The sequence below is a fragment of the Heteronotia binoei genome, chromosome 2, assembly GCF_032191835.1.
Source record: "Heteronotia binoei isolate CCM8104 ecotype False Entrance Well chromosome 2, APGP_CSIRO_Hbin_v1, whole genome shotgun sequence".
Classification (NCBI taxonomy): Eukaryota; Metazoa; Chordata; class Lepidosauria; order Squamata; family Gekkonidae; genus Heteronotia; species Heteronotia binoei.
The window spans coordinates 198,418,813-198,434,270 of record NC_083224.1 but is presented as its reverse complement, the minus strand read 5'-3'; the positions used below and the strand labels follow the sequence as shown (position 1 = coordinate 198,434,270).

Below are 15,458 nucleotides of genomic sequence, written 5' to 3'. Positions count from 1 at the left end.
GTTTGAAATATAAGGCAACTCAAACGTGAATTGTTTGGGGTTCAAAATAATAATATGATTTTATTTTGAATGCAAACTTGATCTGTATTCCCTCCCCACAGACGCACATCCTTGCTGGGTTATTTTGTTCCCTCGGATTCGTATACTAAACCATCATTTTGTAGCAGCAAAGGTATCTTGGACATCTTACAACAGCCCTGTAGAGGAGGCCAGTGCCTTGGTGACATTGTGAGCTCCTAGGGCAGACGTCCTTTGTAATTCTGACAGAGCCCAAAATGGCCACCGTGGGAGGTGGAGCCACGTGCACACGTACGCACAGAGGAACCCTAAGTGCAGGGGACAAGAAGAGTAAATTTTAAAAGTCAACTGAGGGAGAAGACTGAGAGAGAGAGAGAGCAAAACCAGCCCTGTGGGGGAAGCTGCCATGGAAACAATATTAGAACATAAGAACCTAAGAGAAGCCATGTTGGATCAGGCCAGTGGCCCATCCAGTCTAATACTCTGTGTCACACAGTGGCCAAAACACCCAGGTGCCATCATGAGGTCCATCAGTGGGGCCAGAACTCCAGAAGCCTTCCAACACCAACAATACAGAGCATCACTGCCCCAGACATAAGAGAAGCCATGTTGGATCAGCCAATGGCTCATCCAGTCCAACACTCTGTGTCACACAGTGACCAAAGAAACCCAGGTGCCATCAGGAGGTCCATCAGAGGGGTGAGGACACTAGAAGCCTTCCCGCTGTGCCCCCCCAAGCACCAAGAATACAGAGCATCACTTGCCCCAGACATAAGAGAAGCCATGTTGGATTAGACCAATGGCTCATCCAGTCCAACACTCTGTGTCACACAGTGACCAAAAAACCAAGTGCCATCAGGAGGTCCATCAGTGGGGCCAGGACATTAGAAGCCCTCCCACTGTGCCCCCCAAAGCAGCAAGAATACAGAGCATCACTGCCCCAGACAGAAGAACCTAAGAGAAGCCATGTTAGATCAGGCCAGTGGCCCATCCAGTCCAACACTGAGTCACACAGTGGCCAAAACACCCAGGTGCCATAAGGAGGTCCATCAGTGGAGCCAAGGACACTAGAAGCCCTCCCACTGTGCCTCCCCCCCAAGCACCAAGAATACAGAACATCACTTAACCCAGACATAAGAACAGAAGAGAAGCCATGTTGGATTAGGCCAATGGCCCATCCAGTCCAACATTCTGTGTCACACAGTGGCCAAAATACCAGGCGCCATCAGGAGGTCCATCAGTGGGGCCAGGACACTAGAAGCCCTCCCACTGTGTCCCCCCCAGGCACAAAGAATACAGAACATCTTTTGCAGCAGACATAAGAACATAAGAGAAGCCATGTTGGATTAGGCCAATGGCTCATTTAGTCCAACACTCTGTGTCACAGAGTGGCCAAAAAACCAGGTGCCATCAGGAGGTCCGTCAGTGGGGCCAGGACACTAGAAGCCCTCCCACAGTTGCCCCCCAAGTACGAAGAATACAGAGCATCACTGCCCCAGACAGAGAGTTCCAACAGTACTCTGCGGTTAATAGCCACTGATGGACCTATGGTCCAGATGTTTATCCAATCCCCTCTTATTTTATTTATTTATTTCTCAGATTTATATCCCACCTTCCCCACCAAAGCAGGCTCAGAGCGGCTCACAACAGTCAAACTAAAACAATAAAACAGTAAATAAACAATTAAAGTTTTAACAATTAATTAATACCAATTAGATCATTTTAAAACAATTTTGGTGCTAGTGCCGATTTCATTAAGTTCAGCAATGCTGGGCATCTACTTATACTGTGATTCAGCAGAAGGCAAGTCAGAATAGGACTGTTTTACAGGCCTTGCAGAACTGAGCAGGGCTGCGCAAGTCCCTTACTTCTTCTGGAAGTTGGTTCCACCAGTGGGGGGCCGCAACTGAGAAGGCTCTTTCTCCGGTAGAAATCCACACAGCCGATGGGGTCTCCAGCGTCCAATCAGAAGCCTTGCTGGGCAGGAGACTCATCCAGCCACATCCATTTTCTAAAAAGCTGGGCAACTGTAAAGGTGCCAGTGGGGACCACATTGGGGATGTAGCCCTAAACGCAGAGCATTGATTTTCTTGCTTTTGTGCTCACGAACAGGGATGGCCACACTTGCCTAAGGTAAGAGCCACACAGAATAAATGCCAGATGTCTGAGAGCCGCAAGACACGAACATCAGAGGTTTGAGAGCCCTGAAGGCAGGCAGGCAGGCAAATGGGGGGAGAGAGGTAGAAAGAAAGCAACTTTAACTTTAAATGCATTCTCCAAGCTGCCAGTTGGCTTGGCTTGCAGAAGTGATTTAAAGAGACAAATGAACATATATATATATATATGAAGCTGCCTTCTACTGAATCAGACTCCCCTCGGTCCATCAAAGTCAGTATTTTCTTCTCAGACTGGCAGCGGCTCTCCAGGGTCTCAAGCTGAGGTTTTTCACACCTATTTGCCTGGACCATCTTGAGCTGGGGATGCCGGGGACTGAACCTGGGACCTTCTGCTTCCCAAGCAGATGCTCTACCACTGAGCCACAGTCCTTCCCTAAATGCCTTCTCCAAGCCAGCCAGTGGAGCAGCGGGCCACACTTTCAAGAGCCACACAATATATGTGCAAGAGCAACATGTGGCTCTCGAGCCATAGTTTGGCCACCCCGGGCTATATTAATGAGATGATGGTGGGGAATTGTTGGTAGGAAGGCCTACAAGCAATGTTCCCTCTAAGCTGCAGAGTCTTGCGAGCAAAAATTCTACTTTGGGAGCTACTGGCATTAAAGTTGTGAACTACTGCAGGGGTGGCCAACGGTAGCTCTCCAGATGTTTTTTTGCCTACAACTCCCATCAACCCCAGCCAGCATGGCCAATGGCTGGGGCTGATGGGAGTGGTAGGCAAAAAAAACATCTGGAGAGCTACCGTTGGCCACCCCTGAGCTACTGCATCAATGAGTGTGCTCTGGGGCCATTTTTCCTGAGCGGAAACGAAAATGTGTGAGCTGGAAGCTAAAAATCTGTGAGCTAGCTCACGCTAACTCCGCTTGGAGGCAACGCTGCCTGCAAGTGATTGGTGGGGGGTGCGGAGCTGTTTGTTTGGGCTAGCCTCCTCTGCACACCCCCGGCCCAGTTCTCGGTTCCCGTTCATCCCAGTGAGCCTTCATATATGTGTGATTCTCTGGCAACACGGACTGATGCTGGCGCTGGCGGATATCGTCTCCCACGTGTACCCCTTGCGAAGCTGAATTGTCGGAAGTGCATCTTTTAGTCCAGATCTCTCTTCTTTTTCCATCCCTCCTCCTAGGATGCCGTTCTCAATGCCTGTTACCGCGGCTGCCGGCTGTTTTCCATCTGCCATTTTGTGGATCCCGCCGCTGAGCTGAATGCAACCAGAGCCGAGTGTGAATCAAGTAAGGCAGCGTCCCCAGCTCCTGTTCCTTTACCCTATCCAGGGCCCCTTCTCCATGTCGGGCTGCTGCCCGTCTTGCGCTTTGGGCCTTCTGTGACAGATTCTTAAGGATGCCACGCAAAATTTGGGAGCAGATACAGCAGACCTCTCTCTCCGCCCCCCCCCCCCCGACCACATAACTTTCTTGTTCTTTTACCAGGATTGCTGTGCATATGTGAATTGTTGGAAAGAAACAGTAGAGCTAGCTTGGTGTAGTGGTTAAGTGCTTGGATTCTTATCTGAGAGAATTGGGTTTGATTCCCCGCTGCACCACTTGCAGCTGCTGGAATGGCCTTGGGTCAGCTCTTGCAGGAGTTGTCCTTGAAAGGGCAGCTTCTAAGAGAGCTCTCTCAGCCCCATCCACCTCACAGGGTGTCTCTTATGGGGGAGGTAGGGAAAGGAGATTGTAGGCCGCTCTGAGACTCTGTCCTTGAAAGGGCAGCTTCCGGGAGAGCCCTCTCAGCCCGACCCACCTCACAGGGCATCTGTTGTGGGAGAGAAAGGGAAAGGAGATTGTAGGCCGCTCTGAGACTCTGCCCTTGAAAGGGCAGCTCTGGGAGAGCTCTCTCAGCCCCACCTGCCCCACAGGGTGTCTGTTGTGGGGGAGGAAGGGAAAGGAGATTATAGGCCGCTCTGAGACTCTGTCCTTTAAAGGGCATCGTCTGGGAGAGCTCTCTCAGCCCCACCCACCTCACAGGGTGTTTGTTGTGGGGGAGGAAGGAAAAGGAGATTGTGAGCCGCTCTGAGACTCTGTCCTTGGAAGGGTAGCTTCTGGGAGAGCTCTCTCAGCCCCACCTGCCCCACAGGGTGTCTGTTGTGGGGGAGGAAGGGAAAGGAGATTATAGGCCCCTCTGAGACTCTGTCCTTGAAAGGGCAGCTACTGGGAGAGCTCTCTCAGCCCCACCCGCTTCACAGGGTGTCTGTTGTGGGGGAGGAAGGGAAAGGAGATTGTAGGCCGCTCTGAGACTCTGCCCTTGAAAGGGCAGCTTCTGGGACAAGCCTCTTAGCCCCACCCACCTCACAGGGTGTCTGTTTTTGGGGGAGGGGAAAGGTAAAAGGAGATTGAGACCGCTCTCAGATTCTGTATAGGGCGAGATATAAATCCAATATCATCATCCAAGAATTTACAGGGCTCTTAGTAGAGGGCCTAGCGTAAGCTCATGGAGGATTGATTGGCTACATCAGGAGTCTGTGGCCTAATATGCAAAGGAGTTCCTGCTACAAAAAAAAGCTCTGGCCATAGCTAACGTCTCTCAGAGGGCCTGTCCACTTTGAATTTACCTACCTATGCAAGTCTTGTCAGTCCGTACACAATGTTAGTATGTCTTGCTGGCCGAAAGGTCCATTGGCTTTGCATTCTCTTTCTAGCACTGGCCAATCAGTAGTCCTTACGGAATCCTTTAAAGAGAAACCCTCTTCCTACGTTGTTTTACCGCAGCATCTGATATTCTGGGGTAGAGTATATCTGGCTGTGGAAGCTCTATTTTTACTGTCAGGCTCATTTTTTTTCCTGTCTTTTGCGTGTGCGTATGTGCACACATGTCTGGAAGTCTGGCGACCCCTGCTGGAGCATGGAGTACGTTCAGGGAGGTAGCTTGATACAGCCTGCCTTGGCCTCCCACTCCTGGTATTCCTTGGGGTCCTCCCATCCAAGCACTTGCCAGGGTCCGCCCTGCTGAAATCTGATGAGATCGGGCTCGCCTGGGTTTGATGTGAAAAGGGCTTTCTGATGGATCGTACCAAAGGTCCGTCTAAAGCTGGGATCCAGTTTCCAGCCAGGTCTCAGCGATTGTCACTCACTCCCTGATTGTCCCTGTTGAGTATTCAGAGGTAGACTGTCAATGGATGTGGAGGTTCCCATTTTAAGAACCACAGCCAATAGCCACTGGGTGGGAGGACTTTGGAGGTCTGGATGAGGGTGGAATTCCATCAGGAGCTCCTTTGCATATTCGGCCACACCTCCCTGATGTAGCCAATCCTCCAAGAGCTTACAAGGCTCTTTTTTGTAAGCTCTTGGAGGATTGGCTACATCAGGGGGTGTGGCCTAATATGCAAAGGAGCTCCTGGTAGAATTCCACCCCTGAGGAGGGGACGGAGTTGTGCTGGCCTATCGGAACCAAGAAAGGAGTGGCCAATTTGGGCAGCAGTCAGAAGGGAAACAAGGTGCCGTGACCCAGGATCAGAGAGGATGAGGCGGCTGCAGCCAGAGTGAGAGGTGACCCGAGGGGCCATTTGTTTCTTGTTTCTGCAACGCTGCACGCAGAGCAGCACTGTGTCTTTGTCCACGCGCCCTCTTGTCCTGCTCTTCTCAAGCAAAATCAGGGCTTTCTTTGTAGCAGGAACTCCTTTGCATATGAGGCCACACACTCCTGGTATAGCCAATCCTCCTGGAGTTTATAGTAGGCCCTGCAAGAAGAGCGCTGTAAGCTCTTGGAGGACTGTCTACATCAGGGGTGTGCGGCCTAATATGCAAAGAAACTCCTGCTACAAAAAAAGCCCTGAGCAAAACCATAAGACCACACTGTCGCCTCTCCCCTCTTTCCTCTTTTGCAGCTTGCGTGGAGGCTTACTCAGGAGGTGCGGAGCAGTTTGGCTGCATGACCGGGTGCAGGACGCAGCTGCCGGAGACGGAGAGCAGAGCTGAAAAGGTAACTTCCAGTCTCCATCCTGGGGTGCTCAGACCGAGACAGGGAAATCTGTTACCAGCAAGGGGTTCTTCTCCCAGTGGCAGGGAGCTTCCAGGGTTACAGGATGTTTAGTCAGATGCAAGGCAGTTTTTTTAATCTTACTTGCTGGCGTGGTATTTGCAGGCCTTTTAATGTAGCAGGAGCTCCCTTGCACATTGGGCCACACACCCCTGACGTAGCCAATCCTCCAAGAGTTTACAGGACTCTTCGTACAGGGCCTACTGAAAGCTCCAGGAGGACTGGCTACATCGGGGGTGTGTGGCCTAATAGGCAAAGGAGGTCCTGCTAGAATTCCTTACAGGACTCTTAAGTACAGGGCCTACTGGAAGCTCCAGGAGGACTGGCTACATCAGGGGTGTGTGGCCTAATAGGCAAAGGAGGTCCTGCTAGAATTCCTTACAGGGCTCTTCGTACAGGGCCTACTGAAAGCTCCAGGATGATTGGCTACATCAGGGTTGTGTGGCCTAATAGGCAAAGGAGGTCCTGCTAGAATTCCTTACAGGGCTCTAAGTACAGGGCCTACTGGAAGCTCCAAGAGGATTGGCTACATCGGGGGGGGGGGTGGCCTAATAGGCAAAGGAGGTCCTGCTAGAATTCCTTACAGGGCTCTTCGTACAGGGCCTACTGGAAGCTCCAGGAGGATTGGCTGCATCAGGGGTGTGTGGCCTAATAGGCAAAGGAGGTCCTGCTAGAATTCCTTACAGGGCTCTTCGTACAGGGCCTACCGAAAGCTCCAGGAGGACTGGCTACATCGGGTGTGTGGCCTAATAGGCAAAGGAGGTCCTGCTAGAATTCCTTACAGGGCTCTTCGTACAGGGCCTACTGGAAGCTCCAGGAGGACTGGCTACATCGGGTGTGTGGCCTAATAGGCAAAGGAGGTCCTGCTAGAATTCCTTACAGGGCTCTTCGTACAGGGCCTACTGAAAGCTCCAGGAGGATTGGCTACATCAGGGGTGTGTGGCCTAATAGGCAATGGAGGTCCTGCTAGAATTCCTTACAGGGCTCTTCTCACAGGGCCTACTGGAAGCTCCAGGAGGATTGGCTGAATCAGGGGTGTGTGGCCTAATAGGCAAAGGAGGTCCTGCTAGAATTCCTTACAGGGCTCTTCGTACAAGGCCTACTGGAAGCTCCAGGGGGATTGGCTACATCAGGGGTGTGTGGCCTAATAGGCAAATGAGGTCCTGCTAGAATTCCTTGCAGGGCTCTTCGTACAGGGCCTACTGGAAGCTCCAGGAGGACTGGCTACATCAGGGGTGTGTGGCCTAATAGGCAAAGGAGGTCCTGCTAGAATCCCTTACAGGGCTCTTCGTACAGGGCCTGCTGTAAGCTCCAGGAGGATTGGCTACATCAGGGGTGTGTGGCCTAATAGGCAAATGAGGTCCTGCTAGAATTCCTTACAGGGCTCTAAGTACAGGGCCTACTGGAAGCTCCAGGAGGACTGGCTACATCAGGGGGGAGTGGCCTAATAGGCAAAGGAGGTCCTGCTAGAATTCCTTGCAGGGCTCTTCGTACAGGGCCTACTGGAAGCTCCAGGAGGACTGGCTACATCAGGGGTGTGTGGCCTAATAGGCAAAGGAGGTCCTACTAGAATCCCTTACAGGGCTCTTCGTACAGGGCCTGCTGTAAGCTCCAGGAGGATTGGCTACATCAGGGGTGTGTGGCCTAATAGGCAAATGAGGTCCTGCTAGAATTCCTTACAGGGCTCTTCTCACAGGGCCTGCTGTAAGCTCTAGGAGGATTGGCTACATCAGGGGTGTGTGGCCTAATAGGCAAAGGAGGTCCTGCTAGAATTCCTTACACGGCTCTTCTCACAGGGCCTACTGGAAGCTCCAGGAGGATTGGCTACATCAGGGGTGTGTGGCCTAATATGCAAGGGAGCTCCTGCTACAAAAAAAAGCCCCGGTTATTTGTATTCTACACATGTTTTTTGGAGGGGCCCTTTTGCAGTCATTGTTTTCAAGCCTTTTTCTACATTCCTGAGGGCTAGCAGCTTACTGCTTAAAAACTGCCCTTGTCGTTGGGGGTCTCAGGCCCTTGAAACTTTGGAGTTTGGGGGGTTGTTGCACAGCAGGGGACCAGGGAAGGCCTCTAACGGCTGCCACCATTCTGGTAAGAGTCTGTCTGGGAGGGCCTAGGGCCCCCACCCGACCCCTCTGTCTTCCTTCTTAACAAAACACCTTCTATATGTGACCGAAGAGACATGAGGACCCAAGCAGTATAACAAGAACAAGTTTATTGTAAGTGCTCAAAACAACAAGTGGTTTTAATTGTTAGCCCAACAGTGAAAGGTAGAAACTGTGAAGGGGGTATAATGCAAAATAACAGCCCTGGCACAACTGACTAAATGTTCCCTTCTTCTAATGCCAACAGACTCGCCACTCCCTGGGGGGATGGATTCCTCCTGCTGCAACCTCTAGCCAGCTGCACATTCCCAGAGGCAACACTTTCCTGTCTGTAGCTAGCCCAGCGGTGGCCAAACGGTGGCTCAGGGGGCACAACTGGCTCTTTCACACATATTGTGCAGCTCTTGAAGCTTCCACTGCCCCATCGGCCGACTTGGAGAAGGCATTTCTCTCATTAAATCTAAGCCAAGACAGCTGGTGGCTTGGAGAATGCATTTAAAGTTAAAGTTGCTTTCTTTCCACCTCTCCCTCCATTTGTTTTCCTCCCTCCCTCCCTCCCTCCCTCCCTTCCTTCCTTCCTTCCTTCCTTCCTTCCTTCCTTCCTTCCTTCCTTCCTTCCTTCCTTCCTTCCTTCCTTCCTTCCTTCCTTCCTTCCTTCCTTCCTTCCTTCCTTCCTTCCCTCAAACATCTGATGTTCATGTCTTGTGGCTCTAAAACATCTGCCATTTATTCTATGTGGCTCTTACATTAAGCAAGTTTGGCCACCCCTGAGCTAGCCTTTTTATGCTTTTCTCCCAAGTCCCACCTCTCCAGCCTTCCCTGGTCAAGTTTTCCCTCCTAAATTTCTTCCAATCCAGTCAGAGGGACAAAAGGGATCCTGGGAAATTTAGGCTCTGTAGCTACTCTGATACAGGCTTCCCTGGAGCCTGTAGGCCACACTAGGCCTAAGATCATGACGGGTATTTCAGTAAAAGGCCTCGGCTGTTCTCCGACCAGCAGTCTGGGCTCAGTCTCGAGTGTGTCTAAGTGTGTCAAGAAGGGGTTGCCTCATTAGCTAAACCGGGCAGGAGGTTATCAGCATGATAATTGATCAATGAAATTGCTGAGCAGTTGGGTTAGAATGGTTAAAAGGAAGTCCGTCGCCCAAAGGGTGATTAACACCTGGAATTCACTGCCACAGAAGGTGGTGGCAGCTACAAGCATAGATGGCTTCAAGAGGGGTTTGGATAAGCATATCAAGCAGAGGTCCATCAGTGGCTCTTAGCCACAACAAATTGTTGGAACTCTGTGTCTGGGGCAATGATTCTCTGTATTCTTGGTGCTTGGGAGGGGAAACAGTGGGAGCGCTTCTAGTGTCCTGGCCCCACTGATGGACCTCCTCATGGAGAGCCGGTTTGGTGTAGTGGTTAAGTGTGTGGACTCTTATCTGGGAGAACCGGATTTGATTCCCCACTCCTCCACTTGCAGCTGCTGGAATGGCCTTGGGCCAGCCATAGCTCTGGCAGAGGTTGTCCTTGAAAGGGCAGCTGCTGGGAGAGCCCTCTCCAGTCCTACCCACCTCACACGGTGTCTGTTGTGGGGGAGGAAGATAAAGGAGATTGTGAGCCGCTCTGAAACTCTTCGGAGTGGAGGGCGGGATATAAATCCAATATCTTCTTCTTCTCATGGTGCCTGGTTTTTTTGGCCAGTGTGTGGCACAGAGTGTTGGACTGGATGGGCCACTGGCCTGATCCAACATGGCTTCTCTTATGTTCTTACGTGACACAGAGTGCTGGACTGGATGGGCCATTGGCCTGATCCAACATGGCTTCTCTTATGTTCTTATGTGACACAGAGTGCTGGACTGGAAGGGCCATTGGCCTGATCCAACATGGCTTCTCTTATGTTCTTATGTGACTCAGAGTGTTGGACTGGAAGGGCCATTGGCCTGATCCAACATGGCTTCTCTTATGTTCTTATGTGACACAGAGTGTTGGACTGGATGGGCCACTGGCCTGATCCAACATGGCTTCTCTTATGTTCTTATGTGACACAGAGTGCTGGACTGGATGGGCCATTGGCCTGATCCAACATGGCTTCTCTCATGTTCTTATGTGACACAGAGTGCTGGACTGGAAGGGCCATTGGCCTGATCCAGCATGGCTTCTCTTATGTTCTTATGTGACTCAGAGTGTTGGACTGGAAGGGCCATTGGCCTGATCCAACATGGCTTCTCTTATGTTCTTATGTGACACAGAGTGTTGGACTGGATGGGCCACTGGCCTGATCCAACATGGCTTCTCTTATGTTCTTATGTGACACAGAGTGTTGGACTGGATGGGCCACTGGCCTGATCCAACATGGCTTCTCTTATGTTCTTATGTGACACAGAGTGCTGGACTGGATGGGCCATTGGCCTGATCCAACATGGCTTCTCTTATGTTCTTATGTGACACAGAGTGCTGGACTGGAAGGGCCATTGGCCTGATCCAGCATGGCTTCTCTTATGTTCTTATGTGACTCAGAGTGTTGGACTGGAAGGGCCATTGGCCTGATCCAACATGGCTTCTCTTACGTTCTTATGTGACACAGAGTGTTGGACTGGATGGGCCACTGGCCTGATCCAACATGGCTTCTCTTATGTTCTTATGTGACACAGAGTGTTGGACTGGATGGGCCACTGGCCTGATCCAACATGGCTTCTCTTATGTTCTTATGTGACACAGAGTGCTGGACTGGATGGGCCATTGGCCTGATCCAACATGGCTTCTCTTATGTGACACAGAGTGCTGGACTGGAAGGGCCATTGGCCTGATCCAACATGGCTTCTCTTATGTTCTTATGTGACACAGAGTGTTGGACTGGAAGGGCCATTGGCCTGATCCAACATGGCTTCTCTTATGTTCTTATGTGACACAGAGTGTTGGACTGGATGGGCCACTGGCCTGATCCAACATGGCTTCTCTTATGTTCTTATGTGACACAGAGTGCTGGACTGGATGGGCCATTGGCCTGATCCAACATGGCTTCTCTTATGTTCTTATGTAATTCTGTGCCTGCCCACCCAATAAATTGCCTGTGTGGTGTGACTGGGCAATTTCTGGAGAGCTGCTGCCAGATTGAGTAGACAAGACCGACCTTGACTGACCTGACAACCAATTTGGTGTAATAGTTAAGAGTGGCGGACTCTAATCTCTCAGCCCCACCTTCCTCACAGGGTGTCCGTTGTGGGGAGAGGAAGGGAAAGGAGATCACAAGCTGCTCTGAGACTCCCGAGTGAAGGACGGGGTATAAATCCAATCTCTTCTTCTTCTTTGATGGACCAACTGTCTGATTCAATATAAGGCAGCTTCATATAGTCACTTGTCTTCCTTTTGGACAGGTTCAAGATCTGAAACCAGCTTCATTCTCGGTCTTTGACCTGGTCTCCAACTTCTGCAATGACATCGTCAGCTCCGCCCAAAGTTTCATCTCCTCTACGTGGACTTTCTACCTTCAGTCAGATGACGGGAAAGTGGTGGTTTTCCAGGTGAGTCAGAGGAAGAGGACAGATGCAAAGATGCAGAACTACTTCCCAGAGGCAGGGCAAGAGGGCATCTTGGCTGGGTTGGCCAAAACTGGGGGGAACAGCATGACAGGCTGTGTTGGGGTGGTCAGGGCAGGGGGTATGTGGAAGTTCTGGGGGATCCTCACCTGGAGTATTGTTTTCAGTTTGGGGCACCACATTTTAAGAAGGATCTAGACAAGCTGGAATGGGTCCAGAGGAAGGCGACAAAGATGGTGAGTGGTCTGGAGACCAAGTCCTGTGAGGAAAGGTTGAAGGAGCTGGGGATGTTTAGCCTGGAGAGGAGGTGGCTGAGAGGTGAAATGATCACCATCTTCAAGGACTTGAAGGGGTGTCATGTAGAGGATGGTGTGGAATTGTTTTCTATGGCCCCAGAAGGTAGGACCAGAACCAATGGGTTGAAATTAAATCAAAAGCGTTTCCAGCTCAACGTTAGGAAGAACTTCCTGACCATTAGAGCAGTTTCTCAGTGGAACAGGCTTCCTCGTGAGATGGTGGGCTGTCCCTCCTTGGAGGTTTTTAAACAGAGGCTAGATGGCCATCTGACAGCAGTGCGGATCCTGTGAATTTAGGGGGAGGTATTTGTGAGTTTCCTGCATTGTGCAGGGGGTTGGACGAGATGACCCTGGAGGTCCCTTCCAACTCTTATGATTCTATGAACCCTCCTCAGATATAGGGGGGAAAGGCAAAAGCGTCGGGTGTGGGGCAGCAGAGACTGGAGGCAACATGAAACCTGGCCAGAATTCGTAAGGAGAAAGAGAATATACTTGGAAACCTTGAAGTTATGGCATTTTACAAAATCATCCCTTAGTAATATTCAGTACTTTATCCTGTACAGGAGGGATAACCTGCGTGGTGCCCCTCGACACTTTTCCTGTCGCCCACCAAGTGTTTTTAGAAAATGGGTGGGACCAGGTTGGTCTTTTGCCCAGCAGGGCTTCCGATTGGCCCCTGGAGATTTGATTGGCTGTGCAGATTTTTAAAAAACACTGCTTTGGTAGCAGCCGCCACCACAGCACAAAAGTCTTCACTGGGTGACTGAAGGTAAGCTGTGGAAGCTCCCATCTCCTCTGACCTCTATTCTTGTGGCCTCCATTTTGTGCCCTCCATTTTTTGTGGCCTCCATTTTGCGGCTGAACCCACCGTGTGGTTTCAGAATTCCAGGGGTGCGTTCAGGCTTCAAAAGGTTGGGGACCTCTGCTCTCCTCCTTTACACATGTATGCGTGTATACTCATGCTCATGCACACACACACAGAGTAATAACTAGGTGAACAGAGGCTGTCATTGGGAAGGCTGAAACAAAGTAGACATCAAATTAAAAAGGTAAAGGTAGTTACCTCTGCAAGCACCAGTCGTTTCCGGCTCTGGGGTGACGTTGCTTTCATAATGTTTTCACGGCAGGCTTTTTATGGATTGGCTACATCAGGCGTGGCCTAATATGCAAAGGAGCCCCTGCTACAAAAAGAGCCCTGCCCCACCCTATCCTACAAAGTGGACTCAGAGCAGCTTACAACATTAAAACACTAAGATAACAACAAATAAAACATATCAAATAAAACACAACGAATTTAAGATATCTCATAAACATAAGGAAGAAAGGAAAGGTCCCCTGTACAAGCACCAGTCGTTTCCGACTCTGGGGTGATGTTGCTTTCATAATGCTTTCACGGCAGACTTTTTACAGAGTAGTTTGCCATTACCTTCCCAGTCCTCTACACTTCCCCCCCAGCAAGCTGGGTACTCATTTGACCGACCCTGGAAGGATGGAAGGCTGAGTCAACCTGGAGCCAGCGACTTGTACCCAGCTTCCACCAGGATCAAACTCAGGTCGTGAGCAGAGCTTAGGACTGCAGCACTGCAGCCTTACCTCTCTGTGCCATGGGGCTCTTATTCATCAAATTGAGGGATGCTAATTTCAAATAATTGCAAGGAAATTTGGGCAAGGAGAGTTTGGTTTGAAAGAGCAAAAAAAATGAAGGTTTATGAAGATGAAGATGATATTGGATTTCTATCCCGCCCTCCACTCCGAAGAGTCTCAGAGCGGCTCACAATCTCCTTTCCCTTCTTCCCCCACAACGGACACCCTGTGAGGTAGATGAAGATATTGGATTTATATCCCGCCCTCCACTCCGAAGAGTCTCAGAGCGGCTCACAATCTCCTTTCCCTTCTTCCCCCACAACAGACACCCTGTGAGGTAGATGAAGATATTGGATTTATATCCCGCCCTCCACTCCGAAGAGTCTCAGAGCGGCTCACAATCTCCTTTCCCTTCTTCCCCCACAACAGACACCCTGTGAGGTGGGTGGGGCTGGAGAGGGCTCTCACAGCAGCTGCCCTTTCAAGGACAACTCCTGCCAGAGCTGTGGCTGACCCAAGGCCATTCCAGTAGCTGCAAGTGGAGGAGTGGGGAATCAAACCCGGTTCTCCCAGATAAGAGTCCACACACTAGTTGTCCTTGATTCTAAAATTGATTTGTTTGATTCGGTTAAAAGCACATGCAAAACCACAAATGGAAAATGGAAAAATCAAAATGTGTACTCATGCATCTGAGCTGTTACTAGAGCATCCTTCTACAGTCATGGGGAGACGGGATCCCCAACCTTTACCGACAAAGAAGGTGGGCACAAATTTGTCCAATTTGATCAATTCCCCATTTTTTTCAATTAAAAAGAAAGAACCTATATCGCAGGGGTATTGAACTCATCTGTTATGAGGGCTGGATCTGACATAAATGAGAGCTTGTCGGGCCGGGCCATGTGTCACAAAATGTAATGCCAGGTAGCAGAGACATAAACTTTATAAAGCGCACATACAAGCACAATTAAAGATTTTTTTAAAAACAACCCTTAAAACATTAATACTGGTTGGTCTTAAAGGTGCTTTCTTTGTATCTCTCCCATGGGATCCGGGGAACTGGGCAAAGGAGGCTCCGACTCTTTCCTTCCTTCCCTAGGGGACTAGGAGGGGAGGGAGCCTCAGCCAATAAAAGGAAGAGAGGCTTGGCTCAGTAGCTCTGCTGTGCGATTGAGAGAGCCTGGCAAAGCAAGTTGTTATGCAGAAGGAAGCAAGAGAGAGGGAGAAGGAAGCAGATGACAGCCAGCTGCTTGGGGGCCTGATAGGAGCCCTCCGGGGGCCTCATTCGGCCCCCAGGTTGCATGTTTGACACCCCTGCTATATTGCCTTTCCCCAAAAGCACTTGGACTCCAAACTGTTTTTTGGCCTTTGCTCATTTGTGCGCCTTTCTGGACAGTGTGCCATTGCATCATTAATCTCTTGATCGTTGCCAGCCGTGACAATCAGCCCTGCCTCTCTTTTGTCTTCAGTCACAGCCGGAGATCGAGTACCCCGTTCCTGAGGTACAGGCACCCAAGTCGGAGGTGTCAGAGAAGGCCTGGACCGTCTCGAACCCAAACACCGTGAAGCCACACACAGGTCAAGGAGATGAAGACGGGGGCTTGTTAGGCAAGGGACCACTTTCGTAACACCCCTAAAAAACTCTATGGTGTAGCTGCATCTTATTTCTTATTTTTTAAATTTCATTTTTCACATGACTACGCAACAACCAGTGTTCCCTCTAAGCTGAGTTAGTGTGAGCGAGCTCACAGATTTTGAGCCTCCAGCTCACGCATTTTTGTCTTAG

The 15,458-nt window shown here is 50.4% G+C and overlaps 1 protein-coding gene across 1 annotated transcript in view; it reads left to right on the top strand.

The window, feature by feature from the left end:
* TMEM59L (transmembrane protein 59 like) overlaps positions 1 to 15,458 on the top strand; it is a 37,787-nt gene that overhangs the window by 10,079 nt on the left and 12,250 nt on the right. The window contains exons 2-5 of the mRNA XM_060233439.1: positions 3,319 to 3,424; positions 6,016 to 6,110; positions 11,634 to 11,780; positions 15,142 to 15,250. Coding sequence (XP_060089422.1) covers positions 3,319 to 3,424; positions 6,016 to 6,110; positions 11,634 to 11,780; positions 15,142 to 15,250 — 457 coding nt within the window. The remainder of the gene's footprint in view (positions 1 to 3,318; positions 3,425 to 6,015; positions 6,111 to 11,633; positions 11,781 to 15,141; positions 15,251 to 15,458) is intronic.